The 20,089-nt window shown below is 39.4% G+C and overlaps 2 protein-coding genes across 2 annotated transcripts in view; one reads left to right on the forward strand and one right to left on the reverse strand.

The window, feature by feature from the left end:
* C7H4orf17 (chromosome 7 C4orf17 homolog) overlaps positions 1–20,089 on the forward strand; it is a 304,067-nt gene that overhangs the window by 99,382 nt on the left and 184,596 nt on the right. Inside the window, 1 exon segment of the mRNA XM_055085866.1 lies at positions 14,520–14,647. The gene's annotated coding sequence lies outside the window, so the exon portion shown is untranslated.
* Positions 1,641–20,089, reverse strand: part of LOC102987630 (alcohol dehydrogenase 1-like) — a 19,627-nt gene continuing 1,178 nt past the window's right edge. The window contains 13 exon segments of the mRNA XM_055085776.1: positions 1,641–1,762; positions 6,529–6,747; positions 8,978–9,113; positions 9,504–9,623; positions 9,625–9,686; positions 9,689–9,764; positions 9,920–10,047; positions 10,050–10,162; positions 13,966–14,207; positions 14,209–14,247; positions 14,435–14,567; positions 14,710–14,809; positions 17,686–17,824. Coding sequence (XP_054941751.1) covers positions 1,641–1,762; positions 6,529–6,747; positions 8,978–9,113; positions 9,504–9,623; positions 9,625–9,686; positions 9,689–9,764; positions 9,920–10,047; positions 10,050–10,162; positions 13,966–14,207; positions 14,209–14,247; positions 14,435–14,567; positions 14,710–14,809; positions 17,686–17,824 — 1,629 coding nt within the window.

Raw genomic sequence — 20,089 nt, forward strand, 5'->3', positions numbered from 1 at the left:
CATTTATTTGGTCTTGTAGGTTTTTACCTTGCTCCTTCATCTGTGACATAGTTTTTTGCCATCTCTCTTTTTTTTTTTTAATGAGTGAAATTGTGTTCCTGTCTTACTGGTTTTTTGGCCTGAGGCTTCCAACACGAGTTTGTAGGCTGTTGGGTAGAGCTGGGCCTTGGTGCTGAGATGAGGACCTCCAGAAGACCTCACTCTGATGAATATTTCCAGGAGTCTGAGGTTCTCTGTTAGTCCAGTGGTTTGGACTTGGAGCTCCCACCACAGGAGCTTCAGCCGACCCCCGGCTCATGAACCAATATCCCGCAAGCTGCACAGGGTGGCAAAAAAAAAAAAAAAAAAAAAGAGAACAATAACAAAGTAAAAAATAAGATTAAACTAGGAAAAAACGGATATGTTAGAAAGAAAAAAAATATATATAGATGAAACAACAACCAGAAGGTAAAACAGAACCACAATAGTAAAAAAGAGGAGAAAAAAAAAAGGTGGAAAGGTCTTGGCTGTGGAGGGCGGGACCTAAGCAGGGGTGGGGTTTGGGTGGTTTGCGGGGCCTCTGCTTAGGACCCACAGGGCTGGAAAAGGCCCTGGGGGTATGGGGTGTGGGGCCTCGGCTCAGTGGAACAGAAGGGGCCCAGCCGTGCCTCCCACCTCTGGTCTCAGAGGACGGGGGACCCCACCAGGGAGCTCAGCAGTTTTCCCGGGCTCGAGTGGGTGAGGCAAACATGCTCCACTCCTCTCCTGCTCCTCCAGTCCTGGAGGGCCCCTCTTGCCTGCCTCTCGTACTCCACCCCCCGCCCAGCCTCCCTCCTATGCCCCCAGGACCCACGCAGCCTGGAGGGGGCTTTGGAGGGCGGGGGACTGGCCTGGGAGCTCAGTAGGTTTCCCGGGCTCTAGTGGGTGGTGCCAGTGCCCTCTACTCCTTCCCCTGCTCCTCTGGTCCTGGAGGACCCCTCCCTCCTGCCTCTCCTGTTCTCCCCCAGCCTCCCTCCCATGCCCCCAAGACCAGTGCGGCCTGGAGGGGGCCTCACAGGGCGTAGGACCCTGCCCGAGAGCCCGCAGACATCCCCGGCCGATTGGGCAGGGGATACGCTGGGCACACACCCCACGATCTGAGCCCCCGAGCATCCCTCCAGGCATGGGAACCCCTCACCCCTCTCAGCCACACCCCTCAGGGGCGCCAGTCCTGTTCGGCTTCCACTTCTCCTCCCCAGCTCAGTCCCCACACATCCTACCGGTTTGCTTTGGGGTTCCTCCCGTTTCCTAGGGTGTTGAGGTCCCCCATCCACATCCTGCAGGAGCCCTAGTCGTGGGGAGCTGCAAACTCCGAGTCTTCCCACACTGCCATCTTGACTCCGCCACCTAGGATTTACTCTTTTAACATCTTTCATATATAATGTACAGCGGTTTTAATTATATTTATCATGTGTGCATTATATCCCTAGTACTTATTTATCTTATAACTGGAAGTTTGTACCTTTTGACTACCTTCAACTAACCCACCCCCCGCCCCCAACCCCTACCTCTAGTAACTACAAATCTGATTTTTTACCGTTCACTCCATGACGTTTAATCACCTTGTAGCTGCCCATGAGCTGGTATGATGGGAAAGGGAGGATTCCCACAGCATCTGTTTTCTAATTGTGAATGGCTACATGAGAATCATCATAGTATTCCACTTCAAATGTCAGCTTCTTAGCTTCATCCCTCATCTCCTGTGGTGCTACACAACCACCTTGAATAGCTGTAAAACAGTTCTCTGTTAGGAAGAATAATAAGCATTATACATTGTATAGTGGCAGGTACCCTAGATGTGTGCAGTATTCGAATTCCACTGTTCTAAATGCATTTGTAGTACCTTGTCTCATTAACACATGTTCTTATTTATTCAGCTTTTTTTTTTTTACTGAGCCAATCCCATATTTCAGGCATTGCATTTGATGCTGCGGTAATGATGATGAATGTGATATTCAAAGAGTTCACAGTCTAATAGTGCAAACAAATAGTTAATCAGACAATTACAATATAGTGTTTGACATGTTATAATGGGGGGAGTAGAGGGTGCAATAGGAACAGAGAGGAAGTATATGTAACCTAGATTTCTGGGAGCTCGAGGGCCCTGCTATAATGTGATTTGGACAATGGCTGGGAGTTAAGGAACATGGAGTTTGGTGGGGATGGGGTTTGGGCATGGATGGGTTTCAGAACAAGGAACTACATGTGTAAAGGCTCAGAGACAAGGGGGCCTGGTATCTTTTGAGGGGCAGGGACTGGGAGAAGACTGAAAGAAGCTCAGTGTAATTGAGGCACTGTGCGCAAGGAGTGAAATGAAAGATGTGAGAGTAACATGGAAGATTCATGTAGAGAAAGGAGTGGTAAGAATACAAAATTTACTCAGCTGGTAATTGGCTATGTGATCCTGGTAAGTCACTACACTGCACTTCCCTGGGTCTTGATTTTCTTCCCCATAAAATGAAGGTGACAGCCAAATGACCTCAGAAATTACATCTGCCCACACCCTATCAAAGCTAAGTTCAATAAGTCCCTTTGCAGAAAGGTTTCTACAAATGGCTTCTGTTAGTGGGGTTGGGAAGGGTTAATAATATTCTATCCCAGGAGTCTGTATAAAACCCAGAAGCTTGGTCTGCATTTTATTTTTCTCATGAAAGTTCATCTCAGTTTCTTTGCACTCCGTTTTGTTCTATTACTACATACTATTTTGTTCTATTACTACATACACTGTTAATATTACAGAGAGTAATGTTATTTATTTTAACCTTTGGTACCAAAGTCTAATGTTGCTAAATCATAGATAATTATCAAGCCAATTCCAATAAAGTAAATTTAAAGAGAAGTAACATTTCCTCTTATTCCAATTCAGTAACGTAAATTGCTTGAGGACTTTGTGAATAAGTTGGAAAAAACTGCCTGTTTCTAGGGTCAAATTCTGAAATTAGGTTTCAAGGTAGGGAAGGTGACTATATTAAATTAATATCTGGGGCTTATTTATAGTCACTACCTGTTAGTCATAGTAAATGTGAAGAGCAGAAGTGGCAACTTTTCTGATCTTTTTATGTGCTTGTAAACTGCAAAAGTGGCCATTTAGCAATAAATGCATGTTCTCCATCAAATTAGCATCAATGCCTACCTCATCTCCTCAGGAAATTAGATTCACCTTTTGCATTTTCACCCACGATTTGGTTATCATGGTCTTTAAATATTTTGAGAACACTAAATTTAAAATGCCTGAAAATCTGTGTGTTATTTAATTTTCAGTGCAGATTTTCTCACATACACCATTGTATTAAACATTGCGTTTACCTCATGCTTCAATGGGGAAGAATCTAAGTTCTAAATTCTCAGCATGCTTATCTTTTCCTATGAATGTGAAGCTTCAATCCACAGTCAATAATGTGGGAACTGTCTATTGTTTTTCTAGGCTAGTGATGGATGGATTTTGGTACTCTCTTAGTGCTGGTGACAAAATAGGATACATTTATTTAAATACTGCCGGGAGATAGGAGTGAAATATTTAGCTGAAGATTTTTAAAGGAGAGCTACTTAAGGGTCAGTTTCAGAGTTCTATAAAAAGTATTTGGGTCACATTGTTTCAGAACCCATAACCATAGTCTCATAAGCTCTGAACTCAATATACATAGAAGCATGGGCGGACTCATAGAGCTAGAAAGTAGCTTCAAGGTCAAACACTCCAACACTTGTATTTTTGAGATGCTTTGTAGCTTGACTGATTTCAGTCAAGCTACAAAGTGCACTTTAATAATTTCAACCAAATTTATTGTTGATTTATGTCAATCACTACTAGGTGGGACTGCATAGCAATATCATATAGTAAGGCCCAGGAAATGCAAGATAATATCCTAGGAAAACCCAGTTCTCTTTAGATGTAAAGATTCTTGCACTCTTACTTGTTTACATAGAAAATATTTTGCAATCAAGACCTTTAAACTCACTCAGTACTCTACACAAACACAGTCTGGCCCTTGCAAATGGAATTGTTTGCTGCTTACCATATGCAAGTTTTGTTCTCTCTTTTATGGGTTCTTACACACAGTTCCAATTTCTACAATGTCTTTTACCCTGTTGTTCATGTTGTAGTTCTATAAGCTCCCAAGGCTCAGCTTAGGGCTGACCTGCTCCCCGAGGTCTTCCCCAGTCTTCCAGTCAGAAGTGAGGTCTCTATGCCTTGAATCTGTAGTCTTCTGGATTTCATTCAACTCTGCTTTTCCAGTGTGTCTAGCACAATGTTGTTATTAAATGTTTAATGAATGTATGCTGAAGAGAAATATTTCTGAAATATCAAACAGTAAACTGTTGATTGAAAATAAACCCATAAAAGCAGCACAAATTGTACCTTGTAAATAAATAAATAATTTTCTGGAGGAAGTTAGGTCATTTCAAAATTGTGTTATAGTTGGTTGCTAATTAAGTTGTACTATAATTTAATTACCAATTAAATTTAATTTATTGGTCATATATATCAGTACTCAAACAAATCACAATGAAAATTTTATTATAATTTTGTAGTATTTTTTTCTTTCATTGGTCTTTCCTTTTATTTTCACATTTGACCTTCATACCTGTTTCTCAAGAAAAGAGGCAGCATTATCCCCATTTTATAGATGAGGACAGTGATGACATGGGCAAAGGTAGCCATCTGGGGTCACACAGTGACTGCTTAAAGGGCTCTTCAAAACTGACTTAAAGGGCTTCCCTGGTGGCGCAGTGGTTGAGAATCTGCATGCCGATGCAGGGGACACGGTTTCGTGCCCCGGTCCGGGAGGATCCCGCATGCCGCAGAGCGGCTGCGCCTGTGAGCCATGGCCGCTGAGCCTGCGCGTCCGGAGCCTGTGCTCCGCAACGGGAGAGGCCACAACAGTGAGAGGCCCGCTTACCGCAAAAAAAAAAAAAAACTGACTTAAAGCTCTTTTATTGCCATTCTCTAAATGGTTTCCCACAGCCACCCTCTTTTCTACTTGATCTGAGACCTCTCACTTCTCATAAAATCTTGGGGTGTGAGAGTCATATGCATAAGATATCTCACATTACACAAACACACATACACACAAATACCAATTTCCATCTTGGAGCAATTCAAATGCCTTATTGATTTCTTTCAAAAGGCAACTTATGGGGGGACTTCCCTGGTGGCGCAGTGGTTGAGAATCCGCCTGCCAATGCAAGAGACACAGGTTCAAGCCCTGGTCCGGGAAGATCCCACATGCCGCGGAGCAACTAAGCCCGTGTACCACAACTACTGAGCCTGCGCTCTAGAGCCCACGAGCCACAGCTCCTGAGCCTGCACGCCACAACTACTGAGCCCGTGCACCTAGAGCCCGTGCTCCGCAACAAGAGAAGCCACCGCAATGAGAAGCCCGCACACCACAACGAAGAGTAGTCCCCGCTCGCGGCAACTAGAGAAAGCCCGCGCACAGCAACGAAGACCCAGCGCAGCCAAAAATAAATAAATAAATAAAGGCAACTTATGGGTTATAAGTAGATCTATGTTAATTTTTTTTACAAGTAGTCAGTTACCAGTTTAGGAATAGAGTCTGGTTTTAAACTCTGTAGAAGGAGAGGTCAATAATAACAAGACTTGGGAAAAAAAAATCAAAACTAAACAAAGAATCAGATGAACTGTTTATGTAGAAAATTGGCAAAAGCATTCATGGGGGATAGTAAACCATTTACTTTTTGACTCCTTTCCTAATCATCAAAAGCAAGGTAATTTAATTCATAGCAGAATCCAGTTACTGCTCAGTAGTGCTAAGATTACCAATATGGTAGCTGAGCCCTACATGGGCTATAGTGGACTGTTGGAGTGGATCCAGTACTGCCATGATCGCAGACCATCAGCCCACAGCTCTCCTTTGTGCTCAGGGCACCAGTGATTTCTTATAACAGCTTACCCTCCAGCTGGTATGATTTGAGTTACCATGTACCAAGCCTCTCTGAGGCTCTAGATATATCTCCTTCACAAACCTAACATTTCAACCTCAGAAATAAAATTCTGTACTTTAATAATGTTTTGAGAGTAACGTAGTAGAATAGTTGCAGAAGATGCTGGCGGCATCCTGCCTAGATCTCATTTACTATTTGATCACAGTGAGTAAGGCAGAAGCAGGTATTATTTTCCCTATTTTTCTAACTTTGAGGGGACTGATGTTCGGAGAGGTTAAATATTTTTTACTGATTGTATTTATTATGTTTTTCTTTTTTAAAAATATATTTTAGAATACTTTGATATCTTGGGACCTTGTGGACCCAGCGAGGGACTGCCTCTCCCAGGGTTAGCTAATTTCCAGAGATAGCAAACAGCTTGCTTCAGTACATCTTTGATATGCAGGCCAACCAATCTCAGTCCATATCCCCCATCCACCTCCTTTTGTTGGTGCCAACATTCTGGGACACTATCCTCCTGCCCTAAATCACCCCAGGGCCAGTTACCAGGTAAGTGGGACCACGCCTATGGCCCTGAACCCATTGAAACTCACTTAGCTTGCCTACCCCACCTTGCCTGTTCCTTTTCCTGAAATCCACAATAAAGGCCCTGGCCCATGCTTTTCCTTCGCTCTTTCTGCCTCCTGACTGACCCTGGGCTTCCCCATATGGCCCTGCATGGCGTGGCATGCTCCCTTCTTTTGGGGGAGCTGTGGGCAATAAACTCTTCTTTCAAGGCAGTTGTCTCTGTGTCTGTCGTCGTACCGTATCTGACTAAATCAAATCCTGGGTACATTTTAAGACACTGATGCACATGTAGAAAGTGGAAGTGCTGAACCTAGAACCCAGGTCTTTATATTCCTAGCAGGGTTGTGTTTCTACAACATTATGTTCTTGATAAATGTTATGTAAAATTGCATTTAAGGCTATTTTGAAATGTTAGGATATGGTAAAAAAAAAAAAAGGTTGACTTCTTTTTATAAAAGACGGCTAGTACACTTTATCAGAGCCTTGGCCTCAAATATTTTATGTTGCCTAATAGGACAATTTTTACTAAAATATTTGAATATTATGTAATTGTTATGCAAGATTTTGAGTAACTTAGAAACTTGTCAGCATGGAATTGAACGATAGGAAAAACCCATCACAGATTTTTCCATCCAAAACAAGAATCTTATTAAGGGTGATTTTCTTCAGCGTGTTGCATATAGTGAGAGAGGATGGAGACATGGCAGATAACGTGAGGAATGTTAGAAAATGTGAATAAATTCCTTCAATGAAGGGTTAGCGCTGAGAAGAAATATCAGTGTCAGTTATACTTAGTCATTCCAAGCACCAGCCTCATCACTTTTGAAATGGTTTAATTTTTAAATTGGGTTTTTATTCAAATTGGAAATTCAGACATCTAGAGTTTCTGGTAAAAGAAACTTTCATGATTGGAGGTTGGTCAATGGTAAAGTTTTCTTTAGTATTTGACATTGAAGTACTTAAACAATTTTATTTACATTTAATCAACTCATGGAAAACCGCACCAATGAAGAAATAAAAGAGCACCCAGATATCTTAAAACAGCAAGAAATCCTTCACTTATCTTTTGCAATATATGTGCCTTCCTCCTCAACTTTTGTCTGGGCCATTAAGCTACTGTTATCATTATTGTTTCTGCTACAATTAAACGTTAATTTTGTGCCTAACGTGTCAGCTTGTTTGCCAAGTGCTTTACCTGCATTTTCTCCTTTAGTTCTCACTACACTAGGTAAGAAAAGAACTACTATATTTACCCTATTTTTCAGATGATGGGACTGGCAGTTAAGGAGTTTAAAAAACTTGCTAAAAAAAATGGTTATGAAGAACCTAGGGGCAGGACAGGAATAAAGACACAGACGTAGAGAATGGACTTGAGGACACGGGGAGGGGGAAGGGTAAGCTGGGACGAAGTGAGAGAGTGGCATGGACTTACATATACACTACCAAATGTAAAATAGATAGCTAGTGGGAAGCAGCCGCATAGCACAGGGAGATCAGCTCGGTGCTTTGTGTCCACCTAGAGGGGTGGGATAGGGAGGTTGGGAGGGAGACGGGAGGAGATATGGGGATATATGTATATGTATAGCTGATTCACCTTGTTATAAAGCAGAAACTAACACACCATTGTAAAGCAATTATACTCCAATAAAGACGTTAAAAAAAGAAAACAAAACTTGCTAAGGTCGCATGTCTAGTAAGTGATCTGAAAGCAAAGCCCATGTGTTTAAGCTTTATGCCATAGTTTCCTCAAATTAATCTTATCTAAGCATCTGAGCAAAAACCAGAGAACAAGATACTCTCAACTGTGCCGCTAGGTATATGTGCCTATTGAAATTTAAATTACGTGAAATTAAGTATAATTAAAAAGTGAGTTTTCCAGCTGCACTAGCCATACTTCAATTGTTCAATAGCTATATATGGCTTGTGGTTAATGAGTTGGACAGTAAGCTATAGAACATTTTCATCATCGCAGAAAATTCTCTTGTACAGAGCTGGTCTGGCTGTGGGTGTGAGGGGTGGTGAGAGAGAGATTTGGAGGTGTTGTTTGGAGAAGAGAAATTCAAATAACACAACACATTAGAATTGTCTGTTTTGTTCTTAAATAGCAAATTAGGGTGACAGTTAAGGTGAGGATTGCAGGTCAATACAGTGAGCTTGTCTTCTGGTCTTATCCTTTGCTGGAGAGTGGCCCAGAGACGTAAGATGACTTCCCAATTATGGAATGTCTGGGTGCCAATGAGAACACTGAAATGTGACTGTTCTATATGTTATTAATAATGTCAGGATATTAATCTATTTTTGTTTCCGCAGGACAGGTAAGAAATACCTGTGGGGAAGGTAAAGTTATGCTTCTCTATTTTAACACATTGTCTTCTATTTCCTTTCATGGAGGAATATTTTTCCTACCTTTTCACCCCTCCATTTCTTGCCAAGGAGAATGCAAGGTATCCAGATTTCTGGAAAAGACGATGTGAAGTCAGAGACCTACCTCCCATGACATCACCTTTTATGGTTCTCCCAGAGCAAATCAGCACTGGGTCAAAGGAGAGTTGTGCATTTGACAGAGCTACTCCAATTATCATGTGTACTCCATAGCTCCGATGGCGTGACTCCAAAACCATGACCTAATTTCAGAAATAGACTGATGAGCATCTCAGTGGCCCCAAATCACACCTCTTCTACTCACAATCCTAAAACATATTTTCCAGGTAGCTATATGAGAAAAATAATATAGAGTAGAACATATGGTACACCCCCTGTGAGAGCTTAGGCAATTAATTACAATTAAGTTTTTCAGTCTTTAAAGTGAGGATGTTAGTATTTAATTCATAAAATGATGTTAAGATTAAATGGGATAAAGTATGTAAATATCTTGGCATAGTGCAAGGCACAGAAGATGTCCTCAAAAAGACTGGTTAAAAATTATAGTAATATTATATCTTCATAAAGTTAATTTAACGTGTACCTACACGTTGTCAGGCAGCTGACCATCACTCTGCCCCAAGACCACATACCCTAGTATCGCTGAGTCTGATGGCCTCAAAGGCAAAGTTGACCCCAGAGCCCATCATTTCCACCACTACCTGCTGGATGGGCTTCTTGAAGTTCTGAGGGTTGAGAAAATCAGTGACCCCCTAATGGTCTTGCCCGGGGAAATATCTCCTCATTGATGTCAACTCTGATGATCCCAGAAGCAATAAGGCTTTGCATGCCATAACAATGGCTGAGTAGATTCCTCCAAGTCCAAAGACCATGTAGGTAGAGGGGGGGGTGACCTACAGGTTTAGAAGATAAACTTCTATTAGTCATTCAAAGCTGATGCTCCTGTGTGAAATAGAAAAGAAAAAAGTCACTTTAGTTTTATCTCCAGTGGGAGAAGCTCTCTGACTGCATGGCTCCCTGAATGTTGATAGAGTCATGGAAAGACAACACAAAAGTATATTCTTCCCTTTGCAGTGTTAAACATAAGTCCAAAGCCTGTAGGCACCTCACAGCTTATGATACAGACTTTATCCTGGGGAGTAGCAGCATCAATTTTACCCACTGCAGTTTCACGCTAACAGTGAAACGTTATTCAGTGAACGTGCTAGTGCCATAAAGATGATAAATCTGCCTTCCTCTGCAGGTAAATCTGCTGGTTCCATCTAACATTAATCCATTTGGAGAAAGAATACTGCTTCACAGGTATATAAAGTGACAAGGAGAGAAATATAGGATTTTAGCTCCCAGTCGATACGTGCACCAGTGAAAGCAAATTAGATGAAAGGAGGTCAAGGGAATTGGAGCTAACTTTCCTTCAAGCATAAATTGCTCTTGAGGCACCCGCAGGAGCCACAGTCTCTGGAAGAGGGAACATTAAGACTTTCTGTCCTAAGGAAAGAATATCAAAGAAAGTGATTATCAGCTTGGGTGGAGGCATAGAATGCGATAAATACCACATTTATTGACAGGAAATTGTTTATACTAGATATTATCAGTTGTAATGATAGTTATTATTTTTTAAGTTAATTATCCTTTTGCGTTAGAATAGAAACAGATCAATTTTAATGCAAATGGACCTTCAAAATAAAAATTAAGAATTTGTCTCTAATAACATTGAAGTTCAAAAGTAATAGCGAGCTAAGTCTAAGAATGACAGCAGTATCTGTGGTATGAAGCTTATCTATTTTGGCTAGTGTTCTATCCCAGTAGCTTAGCAGAGTGTTGTACCTATTATGTGCTTAATTAATATTTGTTGAAAGAATAAATTAATACTCTAGTGTTAATGCTAGAATTAGTACTCATTTTGAGATATTATAGTATTGATTAAGAGCCCAGAATTTGAGGTAAGGAAGCCTGTGTTTTAATCCTAACTCTGCCATTAAGTTGCTAAATCAACTGAAGATAAGATAATTAATTTGCCAAAGCTTCTATTTCTTCATACATAAAAGGGGCACAAAATATCTAAGACATATGTTCATTGTTAAAATAATTGTTAGAATAATTCCTCCTTCAGACAATTTAAAGGATTATCATGTGCACGTGTATGTGTGTGTACGTGTGCATATGTAGAAAAAAAGCTCTTAATCATACATACTTTTTTAGATCCCACATGCTGCAACTAAGAGTTCACATGCTGCAACCCGCATGCCACAACTAAGACACAGAACCGCCAAATAAATAAATAAATAAATAAATAAATATTTTTCAAAAGACATTTGTAATTTAGATTCAGTGAAATATTTCATGTAGGAAGTAAAAATTTGCACTTCAAATTTTTCATTCAAGAAATATTATTACTCCTTGTAATTCAGCCTGAAGACCTTCCTTGAGTATTTCTTGTAAGTCAGGCCTGTGAGCAACACATTAACTAAGTCTTTTAAAAAAATCTATGAATGGGGGCTTCCCTGGTGGCACGGTGGTTAACAATCCGCCTGCCAACGCAGGGGACCACGGGTTCAAGCCCTGGTCTGGGAAGATCCCACATGCTGCAGAGCAACTAAGCCCGTGTGCCACAACTACTGAGCCTGCGCTCTAGAGCCCACGAGCCACAACTACTGAAGCCTGTGTGCCTAGAGCCTGTGCTCCGCAACAAGAGAAGCCACCACAATGGGAAGCCCTCACACCACAACAAAGAGTAGCCCCCGCTCGCCACAACTAGAGAAAGCTTGTGCACAGCAACGGAAGACTCAACACAGCCAATAAATAAATAAAATCTATTAAAAAAAAATCTATGAATGTATTTCACCTTCACGTTTGAAAGATAGTTTAGTTGGATTTTTGGCTGGCAGTTTTTTTCTTTAAGTACTTTAAATACTGCCCTCTGGAATTCATTGTTTCTGATACTGTTAGTCTTATTGGGGTTCCTTTTTATGTGATGTGTCATTTTTCTCATATTTCTTTCAAGATTTTCTCTTTATCTTTGTCCTTGAACATAGACTTCGGCTATGATATGTCTAGGTGTGGATCTCTGCATTTATCATACTTGAAATTCATTGAGCTTCTTGGATATATAGATTAATGTTTTTCAGCATATTTGGTAATGTTTTCAGCAGTTAATTCTTTCAATATTTTTTTTGCTTCCTTTTCTCTCTCTTCTTCTGAGACACCCATTATGTATATGTTGATATGCTTGATAGCATACCACAGGTCTCTGAGGGTCTCTTTGTTTTTCTTCATTCATTTTTCTTTTTGTTCTTCAGATTGTATAATCTCTAACCATCTATCTTAAAGTTTACTGATTTCTTCTGCCAGCTCAAATCTACTCCAGTGAGCACTCCAGTGAAATTTTCATTTTGGCAATTATACTTTTCAACTCCATTTGGTTCTTTTTTTAAAAAAATGTCTACTTTGTTGATATTCACTTTTTGATGAGTCATTGTCATCATACTTTCTTTTAATTATTTCAATATGATTTTCTTTAGTTTTTTGAATATATTTATAATAGCTGATCTGAAGTATTTGTCTGCTAAGTCTAATCTCTGGGACCTCTCAAGTGTAATTTTGATTGTCTTTTCTTTTTCTTGTTTAAGGATCACACTTTCCTGTTTCTTTCTATGTCTTATAATATTTTGCTCAAAACTGGATATTTTTGATAATATATTGCAGCATCTCTGGATTCTGATTAGTTTCCCCTTCCTCCTCCATTCCCATTGGGGCTTGTTGATGTTGTTTTTGTTAGTTTGTTTAGTGGCTTACATAGACTAATTCTATGAAGTCTATTTCCCTCTCCCCCACTCTCCACCAATGTGTAGTCTCTGATGTCATTTTCAGGTTTTCACCTTTTTCCTTTGGTTTCATTTTTAAATAAAATAAAACCTAAAAGTTACCCTTGGATCATCATGGCTTACTATTTGACTAGTGCTTGATTAGAGGTTGTGCTCAAGCTTCTTGATCCAGTAAGGCCTGTATTCTTTGCTGATGAATCTGCATATATCTTGGGGAATGCTTTCAAGACTTCCCCATGTTCACCCAGTGACTAGTAGCTCTCAAGTACCCACTCTGGTTGCTCCTGAGTGGGAGCAGCCTTAGTGCATGCCCACAGCCTTCTGGGACAAATGTGATCTTAGCAGGACCTCTTTTAACTGTTTCTTTCCACAGTTCTGTGTTAAAGTTGTGTATTGAATGCCTGCATTCTCTCCTCTACCCTCTCTGATCGAAGAGTCTGGTGCCTATTTGATTCTCCCTGAACTTAACACACTGGTGCATAGGAGCTCATTTTTCAAATAAATGAATGGTTCTGATAGAGAACACACATGAATAGCGTATGTGAATTAAATAATGTTCATACTTAAATATAAAAACATGTATGTGAATAAAGCGCTAGGAATACAGGAAAGGAAATACTTGAATTGTAGCCTTTTGCATGTTTAAGCTTTGTATACTATAATGACATATCTTTAAGTATATATTGCTTTTATTTTTAAGATGAATGTTTTAGAGTGAATTTACATTCCATTTTTAGATTTGGGTTCCACAGGTGAGTTTTATGCTAAATGTGTACCCACCCATTAAGCATCTACAGGCACACCTCGTTTTATTGTGCTTCACGTTTTGCAGATACTGTGTTTTTTACAAATTGAAGGTTTGTGTGCATTGAGAAAGTCTGTCAGTGCTATTTTTCCAACAGCATTTGCTTCCTTTGTGTTTGTCACATTTGGTAATTATTGCAGTATTTCAAACATTTTCATTATTATTGTATTTGTTATTGTGATAAGGGATCAGTGATCTTTGATGTTACTATTGAAAAAAGATAATGATTCACTGAAAGCTCAGATGATTAGCATATGTTAGCAATAAAGTATTTTTAAATTAAGGTGTGTATATTGTTTCTTCTAGACTTAATGCTATTGCATACTAATAGACTATAGTATAAACATAACTTTTATATGCACTGGAAAACCAAAAAATTAGTTGACTCACTTTATTGCAATATTCACTTTACTGTGGTGGTTTGGAACTGAACCTGCAATATCTCTGAGGTCTGCCTATACTCACTGTGACCCAAGCCCACACATCATGGTATCTGAGAGTCCCATGGCCTCAAGAGCAAAGTCAACACCAATGCCTGTCATTTCCGTGACCACCTCCTGGATGGGCTTCTTGAGGTTTCGAGGGTTGAGACAATCAGTGACCCCTAATGCTCTTGTCCGGGGAAATTTCTCCTCATTTATATCAACCCCGATGATTCTAGAAGCACCAGAGGCTTTACAGCCCATGGCAACGGCTGAGCTGATTTCATCCAAGTCCAAAGACCACACAGGTAGAACCGAGAGTGACCTACAAAGTCACAAGGCATGTTGTGTTAGGAATCAAACCTGGACACATGTATAATTAAGAAAACAAAAACGACCATTGAGACTTTCGGAACTATATACACTAGTTGAAACATTTGTACTGTTTTGGTCTTGTTTTGATGTTTTCTAGGCAAATCACTGTGACATACTCACACAGTTATTTTCCTCACCTTGGCTGAGTGAACAGCGGCCCCATAGCCTGTCACAGTGAATGTGTTTGTGTGGAAAGAGTGATAGATCTTTTCTTCTTTGCAGGTAAATCTGCTAGTCCCATCCAGCATTAATCCAGAAGAAGGTAGAACGCTGTCCTGTAGTGACACAGGCACCGGCACCAGCACAGACACATGGAGTTGTAAAGAGAGAAATGAGCACTTTAGCTCCAGGTCAGTGCTTGCACAATATAAGCGATTTAATAAGAGAGTGGCAAAATAAATAAAAGCCAGGCAAATCTACTAACTCTTGCTTCTCACAGAAGTTTCCCTTGGGGTGCAAGCAGGCACTGCATTCTCTACACTGTGGAATAATGAGTGTGAGGACTTTATCTCCTGTATATACAAAGAAAAGATCATTAGTTTAAAATGTTATTGGAACTGAAATACAATAATATCACCATATTATTATATTTTTAAGATTTCATATAAAAATTTCATTGAATGGTTTGAAAACTTGCTGCAGACGGATTATGACAACCAGTATAACATAGCCCATGGCTGTTTTGAAGGAGAAACCATATAACCTGGTTTCGGAAATCCCATTATTCTTTTGGGCAAGTAATGGAAATATGGGGCTATTCCTTGCTGGATAGGTAATTGTAGGTCTGCTTTTACTCTGGAAATAGACTAAAAAACCAGGAATGACCCTTAGAGATGTCATCTACTTTAACCATTTTGTTTTCATTGAAAGATTTAAATCCCACAGTGGTTGTACCTGCCTGAAGTGGCCCAGCTGGATAATAGCAGAGCCCTTTCCATTGAGTCTACCTACCCCATGATGGCACACTGACCCACAGCAGGCCTCTGACATGTGTTCTTTAGTGGGGCTAAGGTCCAAGATATGCTAACTTCAAGAGAGTAAAAGGAATAGCTTTCCCTCTGCAGAGAGTGGCTACTTCTGGGGCACTTACTACAGAGGGTGGTTTTTAGGTTGCAGAGTTCTGGAGAGGATATTGATTATGTTTGGACCAAGTCATTATCCCTCCTGGGCCCTAGAGTGACAGGCTGGGTTGGGTCTAAGAAGAAAATTAACACAGTCATCACAGACTTAAAAAGCCTTACAAAGCCTTGTCAGAGGTCTACAGCCTTGTCCGTATATTGGTCCTTACAAATGTTTATAACACAGAAATAATCCCCTTTGGCCTCTTGCAGAGTTTAGATAGCTTTAAAAATCTCTTGTAAGTTTAGATAAGGAACATCTTACCTTCATTGGCCCTCAAAATCCCAAAGGTACTGGATCTCAAATTCAGGAGAATCTCAAATTCTGCTCTCTTATCTTTTCCCTTCAAATACTCATCATTGTCCACAAAACTTCCATTGGAATTTGTTTAGTTAGAGAGGAATTAACTAACTACTATTTGCATTATCTTCTTGGAGATGTGAAGACTATGGAAAACAACATGGAGGTTCCTCAAAAAATTAAAAATAGAACTGCCATATGATCCAGCAATTTCACTTCTGAGTATTTGCCCAAAGAAAACAAAACAACTAATTCAAAAAGATAGATGCACACCAATATTTATTGTAGCATTATTTATAATAGCCAAGATTTGGAAGCAGCCTAAGTGCCCATCAAAAGACAAATGGATAGGGCTTCCCTGGTGGCGCAGTGGTTGAGAATCTGCATGCCGATGCAGGGGACACGGGTTCGTGCCCCGGTCCGGGAAGATCCCACATTGCCGTGGAGCGGCTGGGCCCGTGAGCCATGGCTGCTGAGCCTGTGCGTTCGGAGCCTGTGCTCCGCAACGGGAGAGGCCACAACAGTGAGAGGCCCGCATACCACAAAAAAAAAAAAAAAAAGACAAATGGATAAAGAAGATGTGGTGTGTGTGTGTGTGTATGTGTGTGTGTATATATATATATACGTGTGTGTGTATACATGCATACACACATGTATATGTGTCTATATATATATACACATATATATACATGCATACACACAATTGAATATTATTCAGCCATAAAAATATGAAACCTTGCCATGTGCAATAACATGGATAGATCTAGAGGGTATTATGCTAAGTGAAAAAAGTCATACAGGGAAAGACAAATACCACATCATCTCACTTATATGTGGGATCTAAAACACAAACCAAACCAAACAAGATGAAAACAGACTCATAGATGCAGAGAACACTCAGGTGGTTGCCAGAGGGGAGGGTGTGAGGGGGCAAAATAGGTGATGGGGATTAAGAGGTACAAACCTCCAGTTATGAAATAAATAAGCCAAGGGGTTGTGATATACAACATAAGGAATATGGTCAATAATATTGTAATAACTTTGTTGGGGACAGATGGTTACTAGACTTATCATGGTGATCATTTCATAATGTATGCAAATATCAAATTACTCTGTAACACACCTGAAACTAGCATAATATTGTATATCAACTATATTTCAATAAAAAAAGAAATACTGAATTCTTTTGCAACTATGTCAGAATAAATTAACTTGCCAGATTTTAGAAATTTCCCTTTCTGCTGACAATTTATTAGGAAAAGTTTTTATTGAGATATGTTTGATATACAAAATTGCATGTAAGTTTATATTAATTTGATACATTTATATTGCAATATGACTGCCATTATAGCATTAGCTAACCCTTCTATTGTGTCATATAATTATAATTTCTTTTAGTCTGGGAACAATTAAGATCTAGTCACTTAGCAAGTGTAACGTTATAATACAGTTTTATTGTCTATTTGGAAAAAAAAAAAAAAAAAGAAGCAGTCCCTGCTCCTAAGGAGATTTTAATCTATTTAGAGGTACACTAGTCCTATCTCAACTCTCTTTCGGCAGTGAATGCATACTTGGCTCACCACTGCCCCTTTGGATTGCTAGCAATGACAGCAGAGAAACTGTGTGGCTCTTGGAATCACTGGATACATTTAATATCATGATATGTGATTACTTAAAAGAATTTAGAGTCAAACCAACTTATTCTCCTGTAAATATGTTAGTGCATTTTATTTTACTTTATGTATTTTTTAATTGAAGTACAGTTGATTTACTATGCTGTGCCAATCTGCTGTACAGCAAAGTGACTCAGTTATACACATAAAGACATTCTTTTAAAATATTTTCCATTATGGTTTATCATAGGATAATGAATATAGTTCCCCATGCTATACAGTAGGACCTTGTTGTTTTGTTAATGCATTTTAATGGCAGGCTGTTGGTGTGAAGGTTTTTGTGGCCCATTTCCTGCCTGGTTTCACTGAGCTCATTCCTTCGCCAATACTCTTCACAATCCCAGCTCCTTCATGGCCTGTTGTTAAGGGAAAGTTCACTGGGAGTAATCGTTTTAGAGCATGATCATGAGAACCACAGATACCTGAAGATATCATCTGTATAGGAATTAAGTAACCAAGGATCAGTTGGTTTGGAATTTTTCTTTTTCTTTTATCTGAGACTGATTATTAACAATTTTTTTACATGAATGATCTCAGTTGATCCCTATAACAGCACCCAGAGAAACACAGGGCAGGTCTTATCACCCCCAACTTAGAGATGTGGAAAGGGAGATTCAAAGGCTTATTAGAATGACTTGCCCAAAGTCACCTGGTGCATGTTCAGACCTGGAAATAAACTAGGTCTTTTGAAATCTACTTTGTATATCCTATGTCATCAACTAGTTTTGAAATATGAGGGGCAATTGCATACAATGAAGGACTTTTTGACAACATATCAATAGCAGCACCATTGAGAAACCAAGAATTTTAGGCCCAATATTGTGGAATGTTTTCCCAATGCTCTGGGAAAATTGATTTTAAACTACTATATTGAAAACATTCTTTAAGTTAATAATGTAAAATGAGTTTGAGTTAAGCTAACTGTTGCAAAATCTAATTGACACTGAGAAGTTTTAAAACGTCTTAGTTAATGGCCTAAGTTTTCTTGTCTGTGGATAGACCCAATCCACTTATATTGATCATAGAAATGAAACATTTCCTGTACCATAGCCACTATATTACTGCTCTGCCTGGAATTCAGCCAGGAAAGTATTTGCCCAAGCATACTGACTAGTTTTTCCAGTATCTGTAGTGGGAGAGGCAGCATTTATAGCTGGAACACTGGGAACAACTTTGGTATATGATTGTGGCAAATGGGTGAAGTGATATTCTCATGAGAAAAATGCTGTGGTTTTCGTTTCCACAGTGCTAAAATCGCTTCAAGATGCTATCAAAGGCAAGGAGTGTTATTTTAGGTATGCACCAGGCTGGAATCTCCTTCTTAGTTTTATTCTGCATACCAAATAAGAATGCACAACTCTTTGTGGGAAGCTGTCCATAGCATAAACCAAAGGTGGGATTGTCTGTCGTTATGGGCAGATCCAGTCCTCAACCTCAACTTTGATTTTATTCTGGGTTCAAGGTGATATTGCTCAGGTCCTTGCTGCTGCAACTTCCACCTTGGTGGGCTATTCTGGATTTATTATTTACGGTGTAACCTTTGTAGTAAGGAGAATATCAGTGTAAGAACGGGAACATTGGCTAATTAACTAGTAAACATTTCAGCAGGTGACCCAGTATGCAATAAGCAATAATTAAGTGCTGTTTGGGTGAATGATTAATAGAAAAGTATAGCTTCTGAATAGCAGTCAGTTATACTAAACTCGTTTCTTTGTGTACATTCCTATTACTTTTCATTTTGTTCTTTACCATCTCTCATTGATGAAATAAAGACTTTAACATAATGCCAGACATGGAGATAATAATTTATTTAGTGTTAGTTCCCATATTCTCCTGTTTTGTCTTTCATTGCCCATCCATCTTTTTCTATTTTCCTCCTTCACTCATCTCCTTTTCCTTCTGGTATCTTTCCAATTCCCTTCATTCCTTTTCTCTGTTACTCTTCTGACCATCCCCTTATACCTTCTATTTTGATTAGATACAGTGTGGACTAGAAGCATATAGTTTTCAGTCTTTGTTGTATTCATCGAATTGAGTGTTGAATTTCCTGGGCTTAAATTAGAAGGTAGGTGAATTTAATGTTTAAAAAGATTGTAAGCAATAATACTCTGAATCTTGGGTATTTAATGATTTTGTAAAATGTGAGGTATATTGATTCAGAGGTTGATTTGAGAGTGCCAAGGCTGCTAAAGACAGGTCAGTGTTTTCCCATCCCTGGTCTAGGCTCTGTTCAGTAATTATTAACTCTTCCAAATCACTTTGAAGTCCATCATGGAGTCCTAGCTGCTCATTCCTAGAGACTGAAATTTACCACATGGTGTACTTTTTCAGACAAATTCTTAGACAAATTCTGAAATTATAATTAGCACAAAAACAATAGAGATGAAAAATTCATCTATTAGTTACTGAATATTTGTTGATATCAACTTTTTCTCATAGAAGTATGGGGAAATGCATTCCTTGTCCCTTTTCCCTCAGAAATCTAAAGAACCTAACACTTAGAACACCTTCTAGGTCACACTGTAAAGCATTTAGGCCTATGATATTATATGACTTAAATAAAAATTTCAATAATTAAAAAAATTATAGTGGGTGAGCGAACTACCAATATTTTACAATTATTAAGAATATCTCGGCCTTCCCTGGTGGTGCAGTGGTTGAGAGTCCGCCTGCCGATGCAGGGGACACGGGTTCGTGCCC

The sequence above is a fragment of the Physeter macrocephalus genome, chromosome 7 (assembly GCF_002837175.3).
Source record: "Physeter macrocephalus isolate SW-GA chromosome 7, ASM283717v5, whole genome shotgun sequence".
In the NCBI taxonomy this organism is placed as follows: Eukaryota; Metazoa; Chordata; class Mammalia; order Artiodactyla; family Physeteridae; genus Physeter; species Physeter macrocephalus.